Source organism: Saimiri boliviensis, chromosome 7, assembly GCF_048565385.1.
Source record: "Saimiri boliviensis isolate mSaiBol1 chromosome 7, mSaiBol1.pri, whole genome shotgun sequence".
NCBI classification, from domain to species: Eukaryota; Metazoa; Chordata; class Mammalia; order Primates; family Cebidae; genus Saimiri; species Saimiri boliviensis.
The window spans coordinates 18,735,192-18,758,152 of NC_133455.1; the positions used below are offsets into that span (position 1 = coordinate 18,735,192).

At 44.2% G+C, this 22,961-nt stretch overlaps 1 protein-coding gene across 2 annotated transcripts in view; it reads left to right on the top strand.

The window, feature by feature from the left end:
* Positions 1-22,961, top strand: part of TBX5 (T-box transcription factor 5) — a 54,610-nt gene that overhangs the window by 19,294 nt on the left and 12,355 nt on the right. For both annotated transcript variants that reach the window (XM_003932215.4, XM_010342837.3), the window contains exons 7-8: positions 3,271-3,362; positions 22,097-22,323. In XM_003932215.4, the coding sequence (XP_003932264.1) occupies positions 3,271-3,362; positions 22,097-22,323 (319 nt within the window). The remainder of the gene's footprint in view (positions 1-3,270; positions 3,363-22,096; positions 22,324-22,961) is intronic.

Below are 22,961 nucleotides of genomic sequence, written 5' to 3' on the forward strand. Positions count from 1 at the left end.
TGTGGTGGCTCATGCCTGTAATCCCAGCACTTTGGGAGGCCAAGGCAGGTGGATCATTTGAGGCCAAGAGTTTGAGACTAGACTGGCCAACATGGTGAAACCTCATCTCTACTAAACTACAAAAATTAGCTGGGTGTGGTGGTGGGCACCAGTAATCTCAGTGACTTGGGAGGCTGAGTGAGGCAGGAAAATTGCTTGAACCCAGGAGGAGGAGGCTGCAGTGAGCCCAGGCTGCTGCACTCCAGCCTGGGCAACAGAGTGAGACTCTGTCTCAAAAAATAAAAATAAAAAAATGAAAAAAAAAATCTAAAAGCTATGGAAATAGACACAGTTAAACAAAAATGGGCTGCACGTGGTGGCTCAGACCTGTAATGCTAACACTTTAGGAGGCTGAGGCAGGCAGATTGCTTGAGCCCAGGAGTTCAAGACCAGCCTGGGCAACATAGACTCTGTCTCTCCAAAGACCTAAAAAAAGAAAAAAAAAAAAAGGTGGGGTGAGGGAGAATGTGTAGACACACCCAAACACAGATATTTAGAAAATATTTTAAAATAGACAAAATAGACTTTATGGTAGGCATCGTGGCTCATACCTATAATCTCAGCACATTGGAAGGCCAAGGTGGGTGGATCACTTGAGCTCAGGAGGTCAATGCTGTAGTGAGCTATGATCACTCCAGTGCACTCTAGCCTGGGCAACACAGTGAGACCCTGTCTTAAAAAAATTTAAAAATTAAAAATTTTAAAAAGTACTTGGCTCAACTGGGCACGGTGGCTCATGCCTGTAATCCCAACAGTTTGGGAGGCTGAGGCGGGTGGGTTGACTGAGGTCAGGAGTTTGAGACCAGCCTGGCCAAGATGGTGAAACCTCATCTCTGCTGAAAATACAAAAATTAGTGGGCGTGGTGGCAGGCACCTGTAATCCCAACTACTCAGGAGGCTGAGACAAGAGACTTGCTTGAACCCAGGAGGCAGAGGTTGCAGTGAGCCGAGATTGTGCCACTGCACTCCAGTCTGGCTGACAGAGCGAGACTCTATTTCAAAAAAAAACAAAACAAGAATGACAACAACAACAACAAACTTGACTGGGCACAGTGGCTCAGCCGGTCATCCCTGTACTTTGGGAGGCCAAGGCAGGAGGACTGCTTGAACTCAGAAGTTCCAGACCAGCCTTGACAACATGGTGAAACCTCATCTTAACTAAAACTAAAAAAATTAGCCCTGCGTAGTGGTGCATGCCTGTGGTCCCAGCTGCTTGGGATGCTGAGGCAGGAGAATCGTGTGAGCCCAGGAGTTTGAGGCTGCAGTGAGCTACGTTCGAACTACTTCACTCCAGCCTGGGTGATATATCGAGACTCCATATCTAAACAAAACAAAAAGAGACTTCAGTTTTTAGAGCAGTTTTAGGTTCACAGCAAAGCTGAGCAGAACGTACCAAGATTTCCCCTATACCTTCTCCCCACCACATGCACAGCCTCCCCAACCAGGGACGTCGCGCCACAGAATGGAACATTTGTTACAGTTGATGAGCCTGCATTGACACATCATCGTCACCCAAAGTCCGTAGTTCACATTAGGGCTCACTCTTGGTGGTGTACGTTCCATGGGTTTGGACAAACGCATAATGATGTGTATCCCCCTTTATAGTATCATAGGGAGGAATTTCACAATCCTAAAAATCCTCTGGGCTCTGCCTGTTTATCCCTCCCTCTTCCTAACCTCTGGCAACCACTGACTATTTTTTTTTTTTTTTTCTTTTTGAGATGGAGTTTTGCTCTGTTGCCCAGGCTAAAGTTCAGTGGTGTGATCTCGGCTCACTCTAACCTCCTCCTGGGTTCAAGTGATTCACCTGCCTTAGCCTCTGGAGTAGTTGGGATTACAGGAGCCTGCCACCATGCCTGGCAAATTTTTGGGTGGTGTTATATTTTTTGTAGAGATGGGATTTCACCATGTTGGCCAGGCTGGTCTTAAACTCTGACCTCAAGTGATCCTCCCACTTTGGTTTCCTGAAGTGCTGGGATTACCGGTCTGAGCTACCATGACTGGCTGAAAGTTGTTCTTTTTAAAATTATCTTTCTCGTCTTCTATTAGAGAGGGAGTCTTAGTTCAGTACTGGTTTGTGTTAACTCCTTCTCTAAAAGTGTCCAATTCCCACTTGCAACAAAAAGAAGGCAAGCTTTGGATATGACTAGAGACAATTTCATATCTTCGTTTTCTTCTTATTGAATAGCAAGTGATTCTAGTTTTTCATATAAAGAAGTGTTATTATATTGTGCAAAACAAACATAAATAAAAAGTGATTTCATTTAAATAAAAATATTAAGCCAGTGTACAGGTGCTGTGTAGATATGGCAATGACAGTGAGAGAAAACTTTGAATGACTGATATTTGAGTCATGCTGCTCTCTGATTATAACATGATTCTCTATGAAAATTCAGTTCACATGAAAGTTTTAGGAAATACTTGTAGCAAACTCCATATGGATGCATTCTGTCACCTGGGCCTGCTACTGTACATTCACATTAATATAATGTGTTGATGGATTAAATTAACGTTCTGGGCCTGGAACCAAAATGTGCAAGAAGACCCTCTTCTGTAACTATGCTTTGTATGTTGCAACACAGATTTCTAAGATAGAACTCTCTCTTCTTTGCTTAGGACATTAAAGAGATTTGGTGCTGTTCAATAGCTATCATACATGTTATCATTATGTATGTTGGTGTTTGTTTCATTAGGCACAATTTTCCACCAGAACTAGCAAACGCTATCTGCGAAACCTGTAATGAACATGAAATGAGGCATAATAGAATTTTTGAAGGCCATAATCAAGACATTTTTTCTGCAGAAACACAAGATGGGGGCCAACCCTTCCAAACAGAGCTCACCCGGCTGCCGGATGTGGAACAAGCATGTCAACATGCTTTCTGAAGGGGAGGGGTACTGAGTGTGGAGGCCTAGATGGTGCTTCAAACACAAAATGCAAGATTGGGAAAAAAAAATATACAAAAGAACCCGGCTGGAATGATGCAGAGTATGAATCCAATTAATGAGCAAACCAAATCCAGGTGTTTTTCCCCTTTTAAAAGCTGTCGATGGAGGACGCGTTTCAAAGCCTCCACTTGAATGAGGTCGTGGGTCCCGTTGACGTGACTGGCTTAATTTGCTTCTTTTGGTTGCCAGAGGCTGCGTTTCCATGACATTTATTATTAGCTCATGTCCCGAGGTGGTCTTGTAACAATCAACCAGCTTGCTCTCCTTCCCTCTTTCCTTCAGATCACGCAATTAAAGATCGAGAATAATCCCTTTGCCAAAGGATTTCGGGGCAGTGATGACATGGAGCTGCACAGAATGTCAAGAATGCAAAGGTAGGGAAGTGGATTCTTCAACTTTCTCCTGCACAAATACCCCTCTAATAATCCAGGTAAGCTAGCAGCAACCCAGAACCTCCCTCCACCAGCCTTCCTGCCCATAGAATGCCAGGCATAGAGAAATGGGGAGAATGAGCCCCTCTGTCCCATTTTTTGATAACCCTCACATGTGGGGTTGACACCACTGGGCAAACTGGAGAATAAATTTGCTAGTGGAGAGAAGGTACAAACAGTTTGGTGTTCTCCATTCGCCCAGGGAACAAAAGGCACAGCCTTCTCTTCTTTCTCTGTTGTCTGTCTCCCTGTAGGGAACCTTTCTCTTTTTCTTCCCATAAGTCACAGCCGATGAATGCTTTTCTTTTTGGCAACAGCTCTTGGTAAATGAAAGAGAAGTTAATGACTTGATTTCCTGAGGGTGAAATACAGACAAATTTGACACCATGTGGTGTCCAGGGCACTGGAGGATTGGAAGCTGGTGCTAAAAATTGCTCGGTATTTTTACATATCCTGTGGTCATAGTTGCTGATATGATGAATCGAACGGGCTGTAGCAAATGTACATAGTGGGAATTTGGTCTGATTTGAAAGGATTGTACAAGCATTGCCAATTTTGTGGAACATTCTCTCTACCTCTTGATGTGCTCCCAAAATAACTTACCATATGGCAAGCAAATTAGAAATACATCTTGAGCCCTCTGACCAAGAAGGTTTGTGTGTGCGTGTGTGTGTGCGTGTGTGTGTGTGTGTGTGTGTGTGTGTGTTTCTGTTTGGTGAATTTAGTGTTTCAAAATAAAATGAGATCATTTCGGATGTTTTCTTATCCTTTCTGGAAGACATGAAAAGGGAGAGTCAGGCAGATAGACACATTCATTCAGAGAAAGATAAGAGACCTAAGAACAGAAAGGGAGAAAGGCCTTAGATCTGTGGTTTTAATATTACGTTTAGAAATACATGCAGCAGAAAAATTGTTTTTAGATAGTGGGCTTATCAGGTCTAATTGTGCGTGCTTTTAAAAAAATAATGCTGGCCCAGGTGGCATGTGCCTATAGCCCCAGCTACTCAGAAAGCTGAGGCAGGAGGATCTCTCGAGCCCGGGAGTTTGAGGCTGCAGTGAGTTACGATCACACTACTGTACTGCAGCCAGGACAGCATAGCAAGACTCTGTCTCCAAATATTAAAAAGCAGAACAATGACCCTGTCTCTAAACATTAAAAAATGAGGAATGTGGTACATGTGTACACACGTTCCTGTTTTCATCAATTGGTTTCCTTCAAGATTGTGGACTCACAAGGTACTTTTTGTGGCTAAAATAGGCAAGTTCTCAATTTATTATTAAAATTTTTTTTTTTAAGCATCTACATTTTGAAATTGGAGTTTGATTAGGTCATAGAGTCCATAGGAAAGACGACAGCAAGTATGTTTTAGCTGAGGTTCGATTATTTATGGCCCTAGGCTCAGAGCACCAACTTTCTGTTCCCTTCCCACTCTGATGGTGATTTGCCATTAAGGTGGCTTAGTCATTGCCAAACAAAGTCACCTCTCTGTCCTACCAGCAAAATGCCTGCTGTGCAGGTGGGAGCTGAAGGGAAATTACCCATTCCAGCCTGCAGTTTTAGGGTTTCATCAGCTCTCACCTCTTCCTTCCTTTTTACAAGGTCAAGAGCAGGGGGTGAATAATAGATTTAAGGTGTCTTGAGTCATCCCCTCAAACTTTACCAGTTACCATATCCTACTGATTTTACCTTCTAACGTAACTCAGAATTCAGCCCCCTTCCTTTAGGCTGCTAATTCTAGCTGCCACCAGAATTCTAGGCACTGCCAGTCATCCTAACTGATTGAGACCTTGAATTCAGTTCTGGTCTCCTCCAGGGACTTTCTTTAGGTAGTCACTAAAGAGATCTTTGTAGAACACAAATTGGACAAGGTTTGTTTGCAGCGGAGAACAAACATATCAGAGTCCCCTGCTGCCCTCGCTATATGATTCCGACTCCTTTGCCTGGCTGGCCACGCCCTTCCCATCTGGCCTGGCCACCCTCCTCCATTTGTTCTAACATGTGTCAATCATGCTAAAGGAGAGGCTTCAAATCTGTGTTCTTTATTTTTGGCCCTTTGAACGTGCATTTGGTCTGTGTGAAACTCTTTCCCCTCCTTCTCACCTGACCATCACCCAACCATCACTGGGTCTCCTTGTAGTTTTTTCTTCCTCCAAGAAGCTTTCCCTGGCCACAGACGATGTGGTCAGCGCATGTCTCTTCCCAGGACCCCTCCTGGGAACCAGCCCCTAAAACTTTCCCAGTTACCCTCCAGGCTTTTCTGTGTCAGACCCAGGCCCTGCACTTTGGAAGCTGATTGGACAGATGACAGCCATGAAAGGAGAGATAGGGAGGCATGTGCAGGTGTGTGAGAGCTCAGATGGCAGTGATCAAGGATCAAGGGAGTCTTGCCTAAAGTTCTTTCTTTATTTTTTTTTGAGACAGGGTCTCACTCTGTCCCTCAGGCTGGAATGCAGTAGGGCAATCTCAGCTCACTTCAGCCCCGACCTCCACAGGCTCAGGTGATCCTCCCACCTCAACTCCAAAGTACTGGGGACTGCAGGCATGGGCTGCCACACCTGGCTAAATTTGTATATTTTTATTTTTATTTTACTATTATTAATTTTTAGAGATGGAGTCTTGCTCAGTCACCCCGGCTGGAGTGTAGTGGCACAATCTCAGCTCACTGCAACCTCTACCTCCCAGGTTCAAGTGATTCCCCTGTCTCAGCCTCCCAAAGAGCTGGGATTATAGGCACCCACCACCATGCCTGTCTAATTTTTATATTTTAGTAGATGCAGGGTCTCACCATGTTGGCCAGGCTGGTCTCGAACTCCTGACCTCATGATCCACCTGCCTTGGCCTCCCAAAGTGCTGGGATTACAGGCATGAGCCACCACGCTCAGCCTAAATTTGTATTTTTTTGTAGAGACAGAGTTTCACCATGTTGCCCAGGCTGGTCTACAACCCCTGCACTCAAGTGATCTTCCTGCCTCAGCCCCCCAAAATGTTGGGATTACAGACATTAGCCACAGCACCTGGGCAACTGTCTTAAAGTTCTAAACATATGTTCATTTGTTTTTTTGTTTTTTGTTTGTTTGTTATTAAGATGGGGCCTTGCTCTGTCACCCAGGCTGGAGGGCAGTGGTTCGATCACTGCTCACTGCAGCCTCAACCTCCCAGGCTTAAGTGATTCTCTGGTTTCAGCCTCCCAAGGAGCTGGGTCTCCAGGTGCATGCCACTACATCCATCTAATTTTTGTATTTTTTGTAGAGTTGGGATCTCCCCAGGTTTCCCAGGCTGGTCACACAGGTGTTTAGGTATTTAGGCAGATGACTCTTCTTTGGTCTGAATTGGCTGTTAACCATCCCTCAGGGTATTGCAGATTGCTTGAGGTCTGGACTAGGTGTCCTTAATGGGTAGGAACTTTGCAGATGGAACAGAGGAAAGGTGTGGCTAATCATCGATAGACAGCCAGTAATTGACATGTTGAATCAAATCTCTCAGCCTAAGAGTCAAGTGTGTCTTTGTGGCCATGTTAGGAGTTGCCCTGGAAACCAGAGAGCTGAACTAGCTACCAATGAGGTTGGGGGAGCAGACGGGGTCATTGGCCAAGGTCTCTGGACATGTCCTTGGGGAAGGAGAAAGAGTGAAGAAGGGTGGCTCCAACAGAAGGCTTTGGAGTCAGACAAACCTGGGGTCAATTCTTGCTCTGCATTTATCAGTAGGTGCCCTGGGGTAAGTGATTTAACTTCATGGAACCTCAGTATTCTCATCTGCAGAAGGGGCATAGATAGCTATAGCCTCTACTTTCTAAGCTTCTTATAAAAATTATACCAGCAAATGCCTGCGGAGTGCCTGATTCCTAGTCTATGTATTCAGTAAAATTTAACTGATTTGGGGACCACTGCTCCCAATTTTGACCTTATTCAGAGTTTATTTTGGGCCATTCTCCCAACCCCCAGGTTGTAGTTGGTAGTGACAAGTGGGGACTATGGCTCTCCAGAGTCAGCCTTGATAACAGCCAGGCAGGAACGGCAGGCTCACTGCTAATCTTGTAATCCTGTTTCCTGTCCCCCACACACCCGGTGACAGCTGACTCTGGGAGAAAAGCAGGAGGGATGAAATTTCCTCTAATTCCAACAGTTGGAAGAAGGGAGCGAGGTAGGGTTATGGAGAGTTAAGCATTACCTTGCAGTTATTCCTCGGAAATAACTTTTGGATTCACTTGGCAAATGTCTGGTTGTTCTCCCCTCTAGCTCTTGGCCTAGCTCCCTGTGTTTGGAAAATGCAGATGATGCCTTTGTTATTTTCCAACGTTTGTTTATGGTTTCTAGTTACAGGAGCAATCACTGCTTATTATAAAAAATTTGGGAGCTATGGGAAAGCACAAAGCATAAAGTCATTTAAACATCCTGTCTCTAGCAGACTAATTAAAAGGTGTGCCAAAGTTATTTAGAAAGGTTAATCTGTGGCTTAAAAAAATCTAATCCTAAAAACTAATATTGCCCCAAGTTACAGTAGCCTTAGATTGGTGACAAAGGAGATTAAAAAAAAAAAACCCAAACTATTTATTTACTTAGGACAGGGTCTTTCCCTGTCACCCAGGCTGGTATGCAGTGGCACAATCAGCTCACCACAGCCTCAAACTCCTGAGCTCCACTAATCCTCCTGCCTTAGCCTCTGAAGTAGCTGGACTACAGGTGCATACCACCATGCCCGGTTGATTTTTTGTAGCTATGGGGTCTCACTATGTTGCCCAGGCTGGTTTCAAACTCCTGGTCTCAAGCAACCCTCATGTCTTGGCCTTCTAAAGCACAGGAATTACAGGTTTTAGGTGGTGCACAGATGCATGGACATACCAGGTCTGTGATTTCATAGATGTTATTACCCAAAATGAAATGGAGTTGTAGGAAAACAGGGAAAGAAGGAAGCAGGGAAGGGAGGGGAGTTAAGGCTATTTAAACAGGAAATATTAACTCAATAGCAGAATGGCTGGTATCAAGGTTTGGGGAACATTGTCAAGATAATATGTGAGCCACAGAAATTTCCAAGAAAAGCTTAAGAGTGCCATTGCTTTGGCCGGGCGTGGTGGCTCAAGCCTGTAATCCCAGCACTTTGGGAGGCCGAGGCGGGTGGATCACGAGGTCGAGAGATCGAGACCATCATGGTGAACATGGTGAAACCCCGTCTCTACTAAAAATACAAAACATTAGCTGGGCATGGTGGCACGTGCCTGTAATCCCAGCTACTCAGGAGGCTGAGGCAGGAGAATTGCCTGAACCCAGGAGGCGGAGGTTGCGGTGAGCCGAGATCGTGCCATTGCACTCCAGCCTGAGTAACAAGAGTGAAACTCCGTCCCCCACCCCCCCCAAAAAAAAGAGTGCCATTGCTGTTTGAAACCTTCTAGACCCTGATTTTTCATTGAACAATTTTTTCTTTGGGCTTCGCTTCAGTCTTCAAGATATATCCAAACAAGTTCTGAACTTCCCAGGAGCCAAAGGGGCTGGAGCTGGGACTGGGGCAGAGTAGGCTTTATGGAGAGGGTGGAAATAGACCTCGTAGAGAGAATGGACCTGAATCTGTTGGGAAGAAGGGTTTTCTGGGTTGGAGCAAGGAAGAAGTGGGCAGGGGTCTAGAGGTCTAGGAGGCTGGAGTAGGCGTCAGATTCCAAATATCTCTGAAAGCCAGCTGGACTGGCGCTATGACAGGTATGGGGAGAGCTGCTCCTAGAAGAAGCTAGGGATTGTAGAGATAAAAGGGACTCTAGGAGACAGCATCTGATCCACCTGCCCACTTTTACAGAACAGGAAACTGAGGCCCAGAGACTCATTGACTTAACTCAGTTTTTGATCTGAGTTGATTTGTTTATGCGACTAAAACATTTGTTAAGTGTTTGCTGTATGCCAAGCACTAGGCACACAAGGATGAATCAACACACAGAGGACCAGGGGCCACAGATGGACACAGGCTTAGGAGCTGGGGTGAGGCTGCTGCTGCCCTGATAGTTCCAGGGCTTTTCTACTCCACCAAGTGTCTTTTTCCTCATCTGTAAAAAGGAAATCATTACGGGAGCCTACCTCCAGGGTCATTGCAAGGATGACATGAGGTAATGTATGTGTATTCACTGTTACTGCTGCATAACAAATGACTCCCAAGCTTAAGTGGGGCTGGCTGGGAAGCTCTGGCTCCCACAGTATCCCATCTGTTCTCTGTGTGTCATGCTCTGTGAGGCCAGCCAAAGTGGCTCAGAGACAAGTTTCCCCCACAATGCACTGGGAGTCTTCTAACTGAGGAAGGGCAACCACAGTCCTTCCACAAAGAGCTCCCAGAGCATCAAAATCCCCAAGTTTCCCCCAGTTGCAATCTGTAGCCCACATTAATGTTCCATAAATGCCGCTTATGATGAAGAGTCCAGGCTTTGCTGGTTGCCACTGTGTGCATGGGGAAGTAGGAAGCACCAGGGAGGCCCTTGTATTTTGTCTGAGATTTGTGGGTCAGGCTATCTGGAAGGCCTCAGCTATGTAGTTCTTGGGTCATCAGGTGATGGCTGGGCTGCAGGTATTGGAAGGCAGGTCAGGCAGGATGTCCATCTTGGCACACTCTTGCCACCCACAGTTGATGCTGCTTTTAGTTGGGATTTCAGTGGCTGTCCACTGAGAAATCAGAATGCAGCCTCTCTAGCATGGTAGACTCAGGGTGTTCAGACTCTTTCATGGAAGTGGAAGCCACCTAGTCCTTTTTGACCACACCTTGGAGGTCAGGTAGTGTCACTTCTGTTGCGTTCTGTTGGTTGAATGTGACTCACTCAGGTGGGTTCAGATTCAAGGAATTTGAGACCAGCCTGGCCAACATGGTGAAACCCTGTCTCTACTAAAAATACCAAAAATTAGCTGGGCATGGTGGCGCATACCTGCAATCCCAGCTACTCAGAAGGCTAAGGTGGGAGGATCTATTGAACCCAGGAGGTGGAGGTTGCAGTGAGCCCAGATTGCACCATTGCATTCCAGCCTGGGTAACAAGAGTGAAACTCTGTCTCAGAAACCAAACCAAATCGACCAACCAAACAAACAAAAAACCAGATTCAAGGACGGAGGCTAAGATCTCTCCTCTACCTAGAAGGAGTGTCAAGGAATGTGTCAACACATTTTAAAATTGCCCCAGTTGCTTGGGCGTGGTGGTTCATACCTATAATCCCAGCACGTTGGGAGTCCGAGGTGGGTGGATCACAAGGTCAAGAGTTCGAGATCATCCTGGCCAACATAGTGAAATCCTGTCTCTGACTAAAAATACAAAAATTAGCCAGGCATGGTGGTGAATGCTTGTAGTCTCAGCTACTCAAGAGGCTGAGGCAGGAGAATCACTTGAGCCCAGGAGGCGGAGGTTGCAGTGAGCAGAGATTGTGCCTCTGTACTCCAGCCTGGGCAACAAAGCAAAACTCTTATCTCAAACAAGCAAGCAAGCAAACAACCCAACCTGCCCCAGCAGGCGTGGAAGCACATAGCATGGTGTCTGGCCCAGAGGGACACTTGATCACTGGTCGGTGTTAAGACACAGTACATGTTCTGGTGAAGCCAGATGCCAGGTTGACTTGCCCAAGGTCACACAGTTAGTTTGGATGCAGGGCCTTCCTGGTTACCAGCTTGGTTTCTTCAGGGTGGAGAGAACCCCCTTCCCACGAAACTGGCTGCAGCTCTTCTTCTTGTAACCACAAACCCCAGACTATGAACAAGCAACAGCAAAGTCCTTCGTCTTGGTATTTCTTACCTCACCTCACACAGAATGATCATGAGCAATGACTGTTTTTTTCCCCATAAGAAGTATTTAAGGAGCGTTATCAAGGGGTTAGTGGATGATGGATTGGGGGACTTGGTGGGCCTCAGAGTTCCTCATGGAAGAAATAAAGCTCCCTGTACTTCCTTTCTCTCTTAGTGTGTTGCCGTTGCATCAGGGGAGGTGGCTTCTGGGCCTAAGGGACACCTTGAGGCTCTGCTGAGGGTGACTGAGATTCTGAGCCACCCAATCAGAGTGGATGGGAAAGTTTGGAGTTCAGGATGTGCCAGCCAGACTGAAGTCCATCTATTACTCAGCTCCATTTTGATTATTGAAAGAACTCTACACAGCCACATTGGGAACTGACCAACCTCTCCCGTCTCTGTGGTTGCTTATTTTCACCCTCTATACCTTGTTTATCTAGGGTAGGGTTTCTGAATCTGGGTGCAAGACCCTTTTTGAAAATCCAATTAAAGCAAGAGACCCTCTGAAAAATTTACAATATATGAATAGAGGAAAACATTCAGGCTAGGTGTGGTGGCTCGTGTGTGTAATCTCAGCACTTTGGGAGGCTGAGACAGAAAGAGGATTGCTTGAGATCAGGAGTTTGAGACCAGCCTGAGCAACATAGCAATATCCTGTCTATTAAAAAAAAAAAAAAAAAAAGGAAAAATAAAAGATTAACTGGGTGTGATAGCATGTGTCTGTAGTTCCAGTTACTCTGGAGGCTGAGACAGGAGGATTGCTTGAGCCCAGGAGTCTGAAGCTTCAGTGAGCTCTGATCATGCCACTGCATTCCAGCCTGAGGAGCAGAGCAAGACGCTGTTTCAATTAAAAAACAAATTCAAACAATTTCAAGGGATTTATGGGGCCTGGGTCTCCTAAAAGGTTAAAATTCTTCTATTTGAACCCTCCCTCTTCTATTCCTTCCTTCCTGATTTTAAATTAATTTTCAGCTCTTAACCTCAAATGATCATTTTTCAAACTGAAGGCTTAGCACTCTTGTGTTCTCATGCTTGTGGTTAAAGGTAATCTGAATGCCCAGCTAGTGAGAAGTGGTTTTTGAGAAAACGTTAGACAACATTCTGGAGATGGCATTAACTCCTCTCTTAGGGCTGTAATTAGCCTAGCCACCTGGCTTCCTCCAGGGAAGCATGCATTTATGTAAAACAAGAGAGGGGTTGTGTCTGGGGAGCTGAGTCAGCCTAAGCGAAGTTGCAAAACTGAGATTTTTCTGAAAAGATCTCATCTTGGATCATGGTTATCTGTCAGGGCATGGATGCTCAGAACCCTCCCACCCCCACTTCCCACTCAGGTACCCCCACCCCCATTCAACCCATCCCCAGCATATCTGCTACTCAGGAACAGCACTGGGAGCAACCCACTCACTCATCCATGTTTTTCCTCATCTTTAATGAGGTATAATTGACAAAAAGTGTACATATTTAGGGTATACAATTTAATGTTTTAATATACATAAATGTTAAACAATTACCATGATCAAGCTAATTAACATGTATAGCCCCTCACATAATTACCATTTTATTTTCTTGTGTGTTTATTTTCTTGTGTGTCTGTGTGTCTGTGTATATATATATATATAAATGAGAGAACATTTAATGTGTGTATGTGTGTGTGTGTGTGTGTATATATATATATATATATATATATATATATATATATATATGAGAACATTTAAGATGTACCCTCTTAGTAAATTTTAAGTATACAATACTGTGCTGTTAACTGTATTCACATTGCTGTACATTAGCTCTCCAGGAATTATACCTCTTGCATAACTGAAACTTTGTACGCTTTGACCAACATCTCCCCATTTCCCCTCTCCCCAGCTCCTGGCAACCACCATTTTACTCTCCACTGCTATGGGTTTGACTATTTTAGATTACACATGTAAGTGAGTCATGCTGTGTTGATCTTTCTGTGTCTGGCTTGTTTCACTTAACATAATGTCCTCCAGGGCCATTCATGTTGTTCCAAATGAGAGGATTTCCTTCTTTATTTTTAAGGCTGAATAGTGTTCTAGTGTGTGTGTGTGTGTGTGTGTGTGTGTGTATACACACACATCACATTTTCTTTATGCATTCATCCACTGATGGATACTCAGGCTGATTCCATATCTTGGCTCTTTTGAATTATGCTGCGATGATCATGGGCGTGCAGATATCTCTTTGAGATAGTGATTTCATTTCCTTTGGGTGTATATCTAGAAAAGGAATTTCTGGATCATATGATAGTTCTATTTTTTTGGTTATTTATTGTTTTGTTTTGACCAAGGTCTTACTCTGTTGCTTAGGCTAGAGTACAGTGGTATGATCAGGGCTCACTGAAGCTTCCACTTCCTGGGCTCAAGCAACTCTCCCACCTCAGCCCTCCTAGTAGCTGGAACTACAGGCATGTGCCACCATGTCTTGCTAATGTTTTTGAATTTTAGTAGAGACAGATCTTGCTATGTTGCCCAGGCTGGTCTTTAACTCCTGAGCTCAAGTGATCCTTCTGCCTTGGCCTCCCAAAATGCTGGGATGACAGATGTGGACCGCTGTGCCTGGCTGATAGTTCTGTTTTTAATTTTGGGGGAACCTCTATACTGTATTCCATAGTGGCTGCACCAATTTACATCCCCACCAGGAGTGCACAAGGATTCCTTTTTCTCCATACCCTTGCCAACATTTGTTATCTTTTGTCTTTTTGATAATAGCCATCCAAACAAGTGTAAGGTGATACATCTCATGTGGCTTTCATTTGCATTTCCTCAGTGAGTAATGAAGTTGCCCATTTTTAAATGGGATTCCGCGCCCCCCCACCCCTGCTATTGAGTTGTATGTTTCATTCATCCACAATTGAGCAGTGTTTCTCAAACTTTTGGTAGACATCACAGTTACCTGGGGGGCTTGTTAAAAAAGATTTCTAGGTCTCACCCTCAGAGGTTTGAGTCAGCGGCTCTGGCGATGGAGCAGTTTTTTAACAGGCTTCTCCACTGGCTCTGGTGGTGGTGTCCCCTGGCCACACTTGGGTAATCCCTTGGTTCTAGAGAATGAGTGAGCACTGGAGAATGAAGATGCCCACGTGATTTATTTCTGCAAACAGAGCCCACACATGGGCTGTTTTACAGAAAAGACAACCCCTTTTTCTACCTAGTGCTCAACTCACCCTGAACATTAGAATTACCTGTAGTGCTTCCCTCAGTGTTCTATTACGAAAAAGCAAAGGCGCGTGGGAAACATGGCAGAATTATATAATGAATGCCCATATGCTCACTGCTTAAGTGTGCAATTAAAATTTTGCTATATATTTGCTCCACCACATATCCCTCCATCCATTCATCTATCCATCCATTCATCTCTCTAGCCGTCCTTTCTTCCCTCCTTCCACCCTTCTTTTTTTTTTTTTTTTTTTTTTTTTTTGAGACGGAGTTTCGCTCTTGTTACCCAGGCTGGAGTGCAATGGCGCGATCTCGGCTCACCGCAACCTCCGCCTCCTGGGCTCAGGCAATTCTCCTGCCTCAGCCTCCTAAGTAGCTGGGATTACAGGCACGCGCCACCACGCCCAGCTAGTTTTTTGTATTTTTTTTAGTAGAGACGGGGTTTCACTATGTTGACCAGGATGGTCTCGATCTCTCGACCTCGTGATCCACCCGCCTCGGCCTCCCAAAGTGCTGGGATTACAGGCTTGAGCCACCGCGCCCGGCCCTTCTTTTTATTGATGCATTTCAAGCTAACTTGCAGCCATGAGTACATTTTTCCCCTAAACACTTCAGTGTGCATATCATTAACTAGGACTTAATTTTTGTTCACACTCCTTTATTTTAGGTTAAATCTATATAGGGTGAAATGCACAAATCTTAAGTATGCCTCTCACTTTTTGGCACATGCACATACCTGTGAAACCCAAGCCCCTATCAAACTGTAGAACATTCCCATCATCCCAGAAAATTATCTCATTTCCAGTCTCCTTATTCACTCTCTGCCTCCTTCTCTTCACCAGAGGCAATCAATGTCCTGACTTTTTTTCACTATAGGTTAATTTTGTCTGTTATAGAATTTCATATAAATAGGATCATCCGGTGTGTACTCTTTTGTGGAAGACTTCTTTCTCCTGGGAATCTTTTAAAAACTCCCAATGCCCATGCTGTTCGCCAGAACAATAATATCAAATGCCCTGGGGGTGGCCAGGCATGGTGCCTCACACCTATAATTCCAGCATTTTAGGAGGCCGAGATGGGCAGATCACGAGATCAAGACCATCCTGGCCAACATGGCAAAACCCTGTCTATAGTAAAATACAAAATAATAATAATAACAATATAATAATAATAACAATTAGCTAGGCTTGTACCTGTAATCCCAGCTACTCAGGAGGCTGAGGCAGGGAATCGCTTGGACATGGGAGGCGGAGGTTGCAGTGAGCTGAGATCACACCACTGTACGCCAGCCTGGCGACAGAGCAAGACTTTATCTCATTAAAAAAAAAAAAAAACTAAACCTAAGTTATAGTAAAACTGGCTTAACTGGTTAGTGTTATGAGACTGAACTAAAATATTGAGCTAGTCAGTTCAGTACTAAATATCTGGCAAAACTATTTGATGAATTATCACTGTAAATTCATTAAAAGTTTAGCTTGAATTATCCTTTTATGTCTGTTTTATATCTAGCTTTTGCCCACAGGATTCACACCTATCCTGTGAGATGGGCCTTTTATTCTCCATTATGCAAAAGGGGAAACTGAGACAAAGGATGATGTCATGAATTGTCTAGGGCTTTCCCTCATGATTTCTGAACCATCTCTATCGTTTTGGTCAAAACTATTTTTGGAATCACAGACCCTATTTGAGTAGCCAATGCAAATGTGTACCTCTTCCTAGAAAAAGTGACCAACTTTAAATATTTGATATTTTTGGGTATTCATACCCATTTGAAGCATTGCGTTGCATATATATATATATGTATATATATATATATATATATATATATATGTATATATATATAGACACTATGCCTTTCTATGCATCATTTCATTTGATAAACCCAAAGAGGTGGCTGTTTTATTATGCCCATTTTACAGATAGAAGACTGGGGCTTAGGAAAAGGAAAGAACCCAGCCAGCAGAGTAGTGGTCAAGTTCATGGCTGGATGCTGAAGGAAGGCACATTCACCTGGCTTGACTTCAGAGCCTGAGCTTGATGCTACCACTCTATTATCTACGGATTTAACAAGGGGGAATCCAAGGCCCGAAACCAAAATTTTTACAAGTGGCGAGTGCTTAAGGGAAGAGATAGGGGTACCTTTGAGTTTCTTGGCACCCCTCAAATCGTAGATCCCTGATTGAGTCAACAATGGAAAATTTAGGCCCAGTGAGGTGGCTTTTAGTGTAACTATCACTTTAATAGTGTACATTGCATCCATTAAGTAATTTCTCATCTCTCACCTGCCTCCCACGCTCCCACCCTTCCGAGTCTCCAGTGTCTGTTATTCCACGCTCTATGTCCACATTGTGCGCATTCTTTAGCTCCACTTGTAAGTAAGAACATCGTGTCCCCTTATTCTCATCAGCAGCATGGTACCCAGCACCCTTCTCCAGCTTGCTGGTGTGGTGTAAACTGGGTAAGCTCTTTGCAGACTTGAAGAAGTCACTGATTATTTACTATTTGCTGGAGCCTAAATCCCACAGTCACTGCTGTGTCCACACATTTAAATCAGAATAAACTTCCCTAAGTGTATCAGAATGTTAATAAATCAAGGAAGCTTTTGAGGGGTTATGTGGCCCCCTTTTACATTTTAATCAGATTAAAATACTATTGAGGAGAGGAATTTGCTCCAAGAGAAGAGGGATTTCACAGTCCCTCGTCTTGCCCCAGTGCACTGCTTTCGTTGTTTGTAAAAGGCTGCCTGAAATTGGGTAAGGATCACCAGGGAAAAACAAACAAACACAAAAACCCCAACATGCCAGTGCCCCTGCCACCTGCTCCTGTGAAAAGGCCAATTCAGTCGGCTGTGGTGGAAAACGTTCTCCGGGGTGTTCATTAGCTGGAGGGAGGCTGAGGATGCAGTTTGGCCGTGGATTTCAGTATTCCCTTGTAACGTTTTACAACCCAGACCCGGCGACAATGGCGTCATTCATTGCACTCGCTCACGTGGAACAGAACGTGAGAGAAGGGCAGAGCTGGGGAGAAGCTGGTCTGCGGCACTGACACCCAAGGCCAGCCGAGGTACTCAGGACCCCCAGCGTGCGTCTGCAGGGAAGTGGGGCAGTCTCTGGTCAGAGCTTGTCCATGGGATGCAGGTGTAGCTGCTTGATACAGCAGAAAGCAGTGAGATTTGACTGTTGCAAACTCAAATTTCTGCAAACAGAAGGATTGATCAGTAGCTCTTGACATGGCCTGGGTGGAGCCAATATCCAATGTCCAGATAGCTCCCATTACCAGCATGCTTTATAATGTGGGATGATTGCGTTTGCCCAGTAGTTAATTGTTTAGATGGCTGATATAATGGACTTGTGGGGACTTCTATCACTCACCCCTCTCCCTTCATTCCCCTTGATATAGAGACTTGGAGGGAAGGGTGGGAGGGGGATGAGGTTTAAAAGACTACACATTGGGTACAGTGTATACTCTTTGGGTGATGGGTGCATCAAAATCTCAGAAATTACCATTAAATAACTAACTCATGTAACCCAACACCACCTGTTCCCCCAAAAACAAATGCTTTAAAAATGTTATGTGAAAATAGTAAACATGATGACTGATAGGAAAAAAAAGAGGTTAAGTGAGGTCATAGTGTGGGGCTTAAATCTTACGGGACTGTGGCCTTACAAAGAAGAGGAACAGAGACAGAGAGAGACAGAGAGAGAGGGAGAGATCGATCTTCCCCCACTCTAACCCTCTCTAACCCTCCCTGCCTGGCATGTGAGGACACGACATCACCAGAAACTGACCACGCTAGCATCCACATCTCCAGAACTATGAGAAAATACGTTTCTCTGTGTGTGCTCTTAAAAAGTATTAGGTATCATGAGCTTTGGAATAGGACTGACCGTAGGTGAGACTCAGCTTTGCCTCTTAGCTGTGTGGTCTGGGATAAGCCATTTGACCTCTCTGTGCCTGCATTGTCTCTTTTCTTTTCTTTCTTTTCTTTTTTTGAGACAGAGTTTCACTCTTGTTGCCCAGGCTGGAGTGTAATGGCACGATCTCAGCTCATTACAACCTCCACCTGCTGGGTTCAAGCGATTCTCCTGCCTCAGCCTCCCAAGTATCTGGGATTACAGGTGCCCACCGCCACACCCAGCTAATTGTTATATTTTTAGTAGAGACGGGATTTTGCCATATTGACCAAGCTGGTCTTGAACTCCTGACCTCAAGTGATCTTCCCCCCTCAGCCTCCCAAAGTGCTGGGATTACAGGCATGAGCCACTGTGCCTGGCTCGTCTGCATTTTCGTATCTCTAATGTAAATCTAACTGTACTTGAGAAATGAGGTTCTTGCCAGGATCAAATCAGGATAAGCATATAAGTTAACCAGTACGGTGGCTGGAACATTAGGAGGCACTTGAAGAACAATGTAGATGAGAATGATGATGATGATGATGATTAAAAACAGAGCAGGCTCCTTTTGCTGCCTGTATTTCCAGAGACACAGGGCTTTTCAACTTTCACTTTAATTCTCTCGTGTCCTTGCTTCCTCATGGATGTTCTTAAACTGTAGAAGAAAATAGTTTTATCTTTTCATCTTGAGGACTTTAGAGATTTCCGCCATATTGATACTAACCACGTTTCTTTGATTGATCAGTTCCTTTGATCCATGGATGAGCTCTGTGGAAACTGCCCTGCTGCTGTTTGATTCTGACATTGTCTTTCCTTTGCCTGTGTCCTTCTGTAATGACTGAGAAGTCGCTTCCCCATTCCACGGCCGTATTTTGACACCTATCAGAGGGGCTTGGGGACATTGTATTTCGGGCATTAACAGAGATGTTCTGGATCGGTGATGGGGAAGATGTTTCAGGCTCCTTAGAGGGAAATGAGCTGTGAGAAGCAAGTGGTTATCGGGATGATACTGCTCTCCCCACTTCTGTGTTAGTAATCAAAAGCAGGACTTGGCCTTTCCAGAGAGCAATTTTGCAATTTGGCAGTAATGGAATGGAGAATTCCATGGAGTCCATTGATACATTCTCTTGTAAATTCTCTCAGCCAACATTTTTTGGGGGTTATTTTCTTTAATTAAAAAAACAAGTTCCTATTAAAAATGTAAAACCAAAAGAGATTTTCCCCTCCCTCCTGGGGCTCTGACAGCAAAATATTGGAATAGATCTAAATAGAATTGCCAGCAAGTTTTGACAACTTTTATGTTTTATTGTTATTATACTTTTTCTTCTTCTTCTTTTTTTTCCATGACGTAGCTTGAACCACAAAGCGAGAGCTATAAAGCTAATCCCATTCCCTTCAGCCTCCTGGCCCCAGGGGGAGATTCTGATGGCTGCGGCCACTCAGATGGCTCCAGCTTTGGTTCTGAGATGGCACATGCCACAGGGAAGCTGAGCTAGGAGACCCCTGGGTGCCCTGAGGGTGTCTGTAGCCTCATGGAAACTTGGCAGATGCTCCATGTCCCTGCCTGGCCACTCTGATGTGCTTTCACATGACAAACAAAGGCAGGGACACAGGGTGGAGATGGTCACACACTTGAGGGCATAGAAGTGGAAAGAGTCTTGGGTCCCCAAACCCTGCTCTCCTAAAAGCATATTATGTTATAAAAATTGAAAGAGGTCATTAGGAGACAATACAAAAGTTATAAGGACGTGTTGGGTTAGAATTCTAGTTGTGTCTCTTTCTAACTCTGTGGTCTTAGAGAAGTCATCTCCCTGGGCCTCAATGTCCTAATCTGTAAAATGTGAACAAAAATAATACCTACCACATAGAGTCACAGAAAAAATGAAATGGATGAATTCAAAATCCTTCAAAATGTGTTATGTGTAGCTCATTGCACATAAAATTATTTCAGGTATACTCTTTAATTTTAATAATTAAGCATTGACTGATTGATTGAGACAGGGTTTCACTCTGTCACCCAGGCTGGAGTGCAATGGTGCAATCATAGCCTACTGCAGCCTCAAACTCCTGGGCTCAAGCAATCCTCTTGCCTCAGCCTCCTGAGTTGCGATGACTACACGCATATAAACATTCGTTTAGATTGCATTAAAAGAAATATAATTAGTACCACAAGCCTGTAATTTCACAGATATGATTACTTACAGCGAGGCTTAACTTATTTGGATAGATGATGACTTTTTAAAATGTCTTAAGTTAAAGAGTACATGATTCTAGGTCATGGTAAAAATTGTGTCTGACTGAAGTTTGGGATTTACTGACACATGCTCCTTCTAGGATAGGGTTCTTAACCTATGCCATGGGCCTCTCTGGCAGTATGTTGAAGCCTATGAATCACCTCTAAGAATAATATGATTAAATGCATGAATAGAATACATGGGTTACAAAGGAAGCCAATTATATTTAAAATATAGTTATCAAACTATTTTTTAAATGGCAATATAGCAATATATGCAGTTTGTAAATGCCATGCCCAAAATTCCCTGTCCCCATCCTAAATGCTGGATGTGAGATGTTAGGGGTCAAGCCCTTCTTCTCCCCCATCCTTGGACATTTCTCTCTTTGTCCCTTTTATCTTTAAGCTGCTCCCCTTCTCTTTACTCCTCTGCCACCTCCCCACGTCCGATCCATCCCCCACCTATCTCATTTCCTTTGAGCCTTGTGGTGCTGCCTAGCATGACTTTGCTTCTTCCAGGAGAGGTTTCTACTGAGTCCTTCTAAGGAAAAAAAAATGGGAATACCTGGTATGAAATCTGAAGTAAGGGAATGTGGAGGACCAATTGTAAGAGTGTGAGGGACCAGATTTTGAGCACATTGAAGGATGCTATACCTATGATGTCATGGAATTTTTATTACGCTCACTTTGTCTACATGAGCCTGGAAGCTCAGGGGAGGGTTGTGTGTCAGATGAACACACAGACTGCAAGGGATGGGGGGATAGGGCCTGAATTTGGAGGTACGTAATCTTAGATCCCATGCTATTTTTTTCAATCGTCTGTGTTCCTTTTCCTCCTTCTTTCTTGTTTTCTTTCCCTCTCATTTTTCCCTCTCTTTATTCTTTCTGCCCAAAACAATAACAGTGATGATGATGGTTGCCATTTGTTGAGCATTTACTGTGTGCCATGTACCTTTCTAAGTCTTTTCACAGTTAATTTATTAACCCATTTCTTTTATCAACAGCCCTTTGAACCGGGGACATTCATTATCCCTACTTTACAGATGGGAAAGCCAAGATATGGAGAAGTTAAGTACGTCAGTGGTCACAAGGGCAGAAGCTCAGAAGGAAATTCTAAGACACAAGCAGCAATCTATCCAGATTAGGGTAACCTAGGATTATGCCTGACCCTCATAGGTGGTTAGCCACCAGTTTTTACTAACTTTGGGCAATGACCTGAGCCCACCTTTAAAGATGGACACCCACAAGTTAAGTCTAAATAAATACTTAGATTAGCTAGCTTTCGAATTAGGGAATTCAAAGATATAGGTAGACTAAACTGACATATTTCAAAACACCCTGTGTGTTTATTGATTGTTAGAAGGGGTTCTTAACTGGGGGTGTTTGTTTACTTTTCTGCTTAGGTATAGAACTGTTGGTAAATCTACTTGCCTGATGTATAAAGCATGAAAAATTAGTACCCAAATACACATTTGTGAAATACGATGGACACGAATATAACTGGATCATTTCATTCATCAAAGACCCCGTTTTTCCTTATTCTGTGACTTTTCTGGTGGATTCTCTCATGCCTGGTTCAGCCACTCAGGAAATCTGTATCAGGGCACTGATAAGTGTTATATCCCATCTTTTCTCTTTCAGTAAAGAATATCCCGTGGTCCCCAGGAGCACCGTGAGGCAAAAAGTGGCCTCCAACCACAGTCCTTTCAGCAGTGAGTCTCGAGCTCTCTCCACCTCATCCAACCTGGGGTCCCAGTACCAGTGTGAGAATGGTGTCTCCGGCCCCTCCCAGGACCTTCTGCCCCCACCCAACCCATACCCACTGCCCCAGGAGCACAGCCAGATTTACCATTGCACCAAGAGGAAAGGTAAGTGTGATCACCCCTGGTCAATTCACATTATTTCTTATCTTTTCCTTTCCTTGGGTTGGGGAGGTGAGGAGCGTGCATTTATTTAAAAATGTAAACAACACAGAAATACATGGGGATGATAAGAAATTCAAATTATACAGCCAAAACTGAAGGTTCCCTTCATATATTTCCATCCCCAGTTCTAGCCCCTTCTTTGAAAAAAGCTTATTTGAAATGTTCAGACCTATTGTATTCATTCATGCACACACGCACACACACACACACACACACACACACACACACACACACACGGAGAGTGCAGAAAAAGAACTAGATTTTTACTTTTTTTTTTTTTTTTTTTTTTTGAGACAGAGTGTCACTCTGGCTGGAGTGCAGTAGTATCATCATGGCTCACTGCAACCTCAACCATATGGGCTTAAGTGATCCTTTCACTTCAGCCTCCCTAGTTGGTGAGCCTACAGGCATGCCTCAATACAACCTACTAAATTTTTGTTGTTGTTGTGGAGACAGGGTCTCACCATGTTGCCTAGACTAGTCTCAACCTCCTGAGCTTAAGTGATCCACCTGTCTTGGCTTCCCACAGTGCTGGAATTATAAGCATGAGCCACAGCACCCAACATTTTTAACGAAACTTT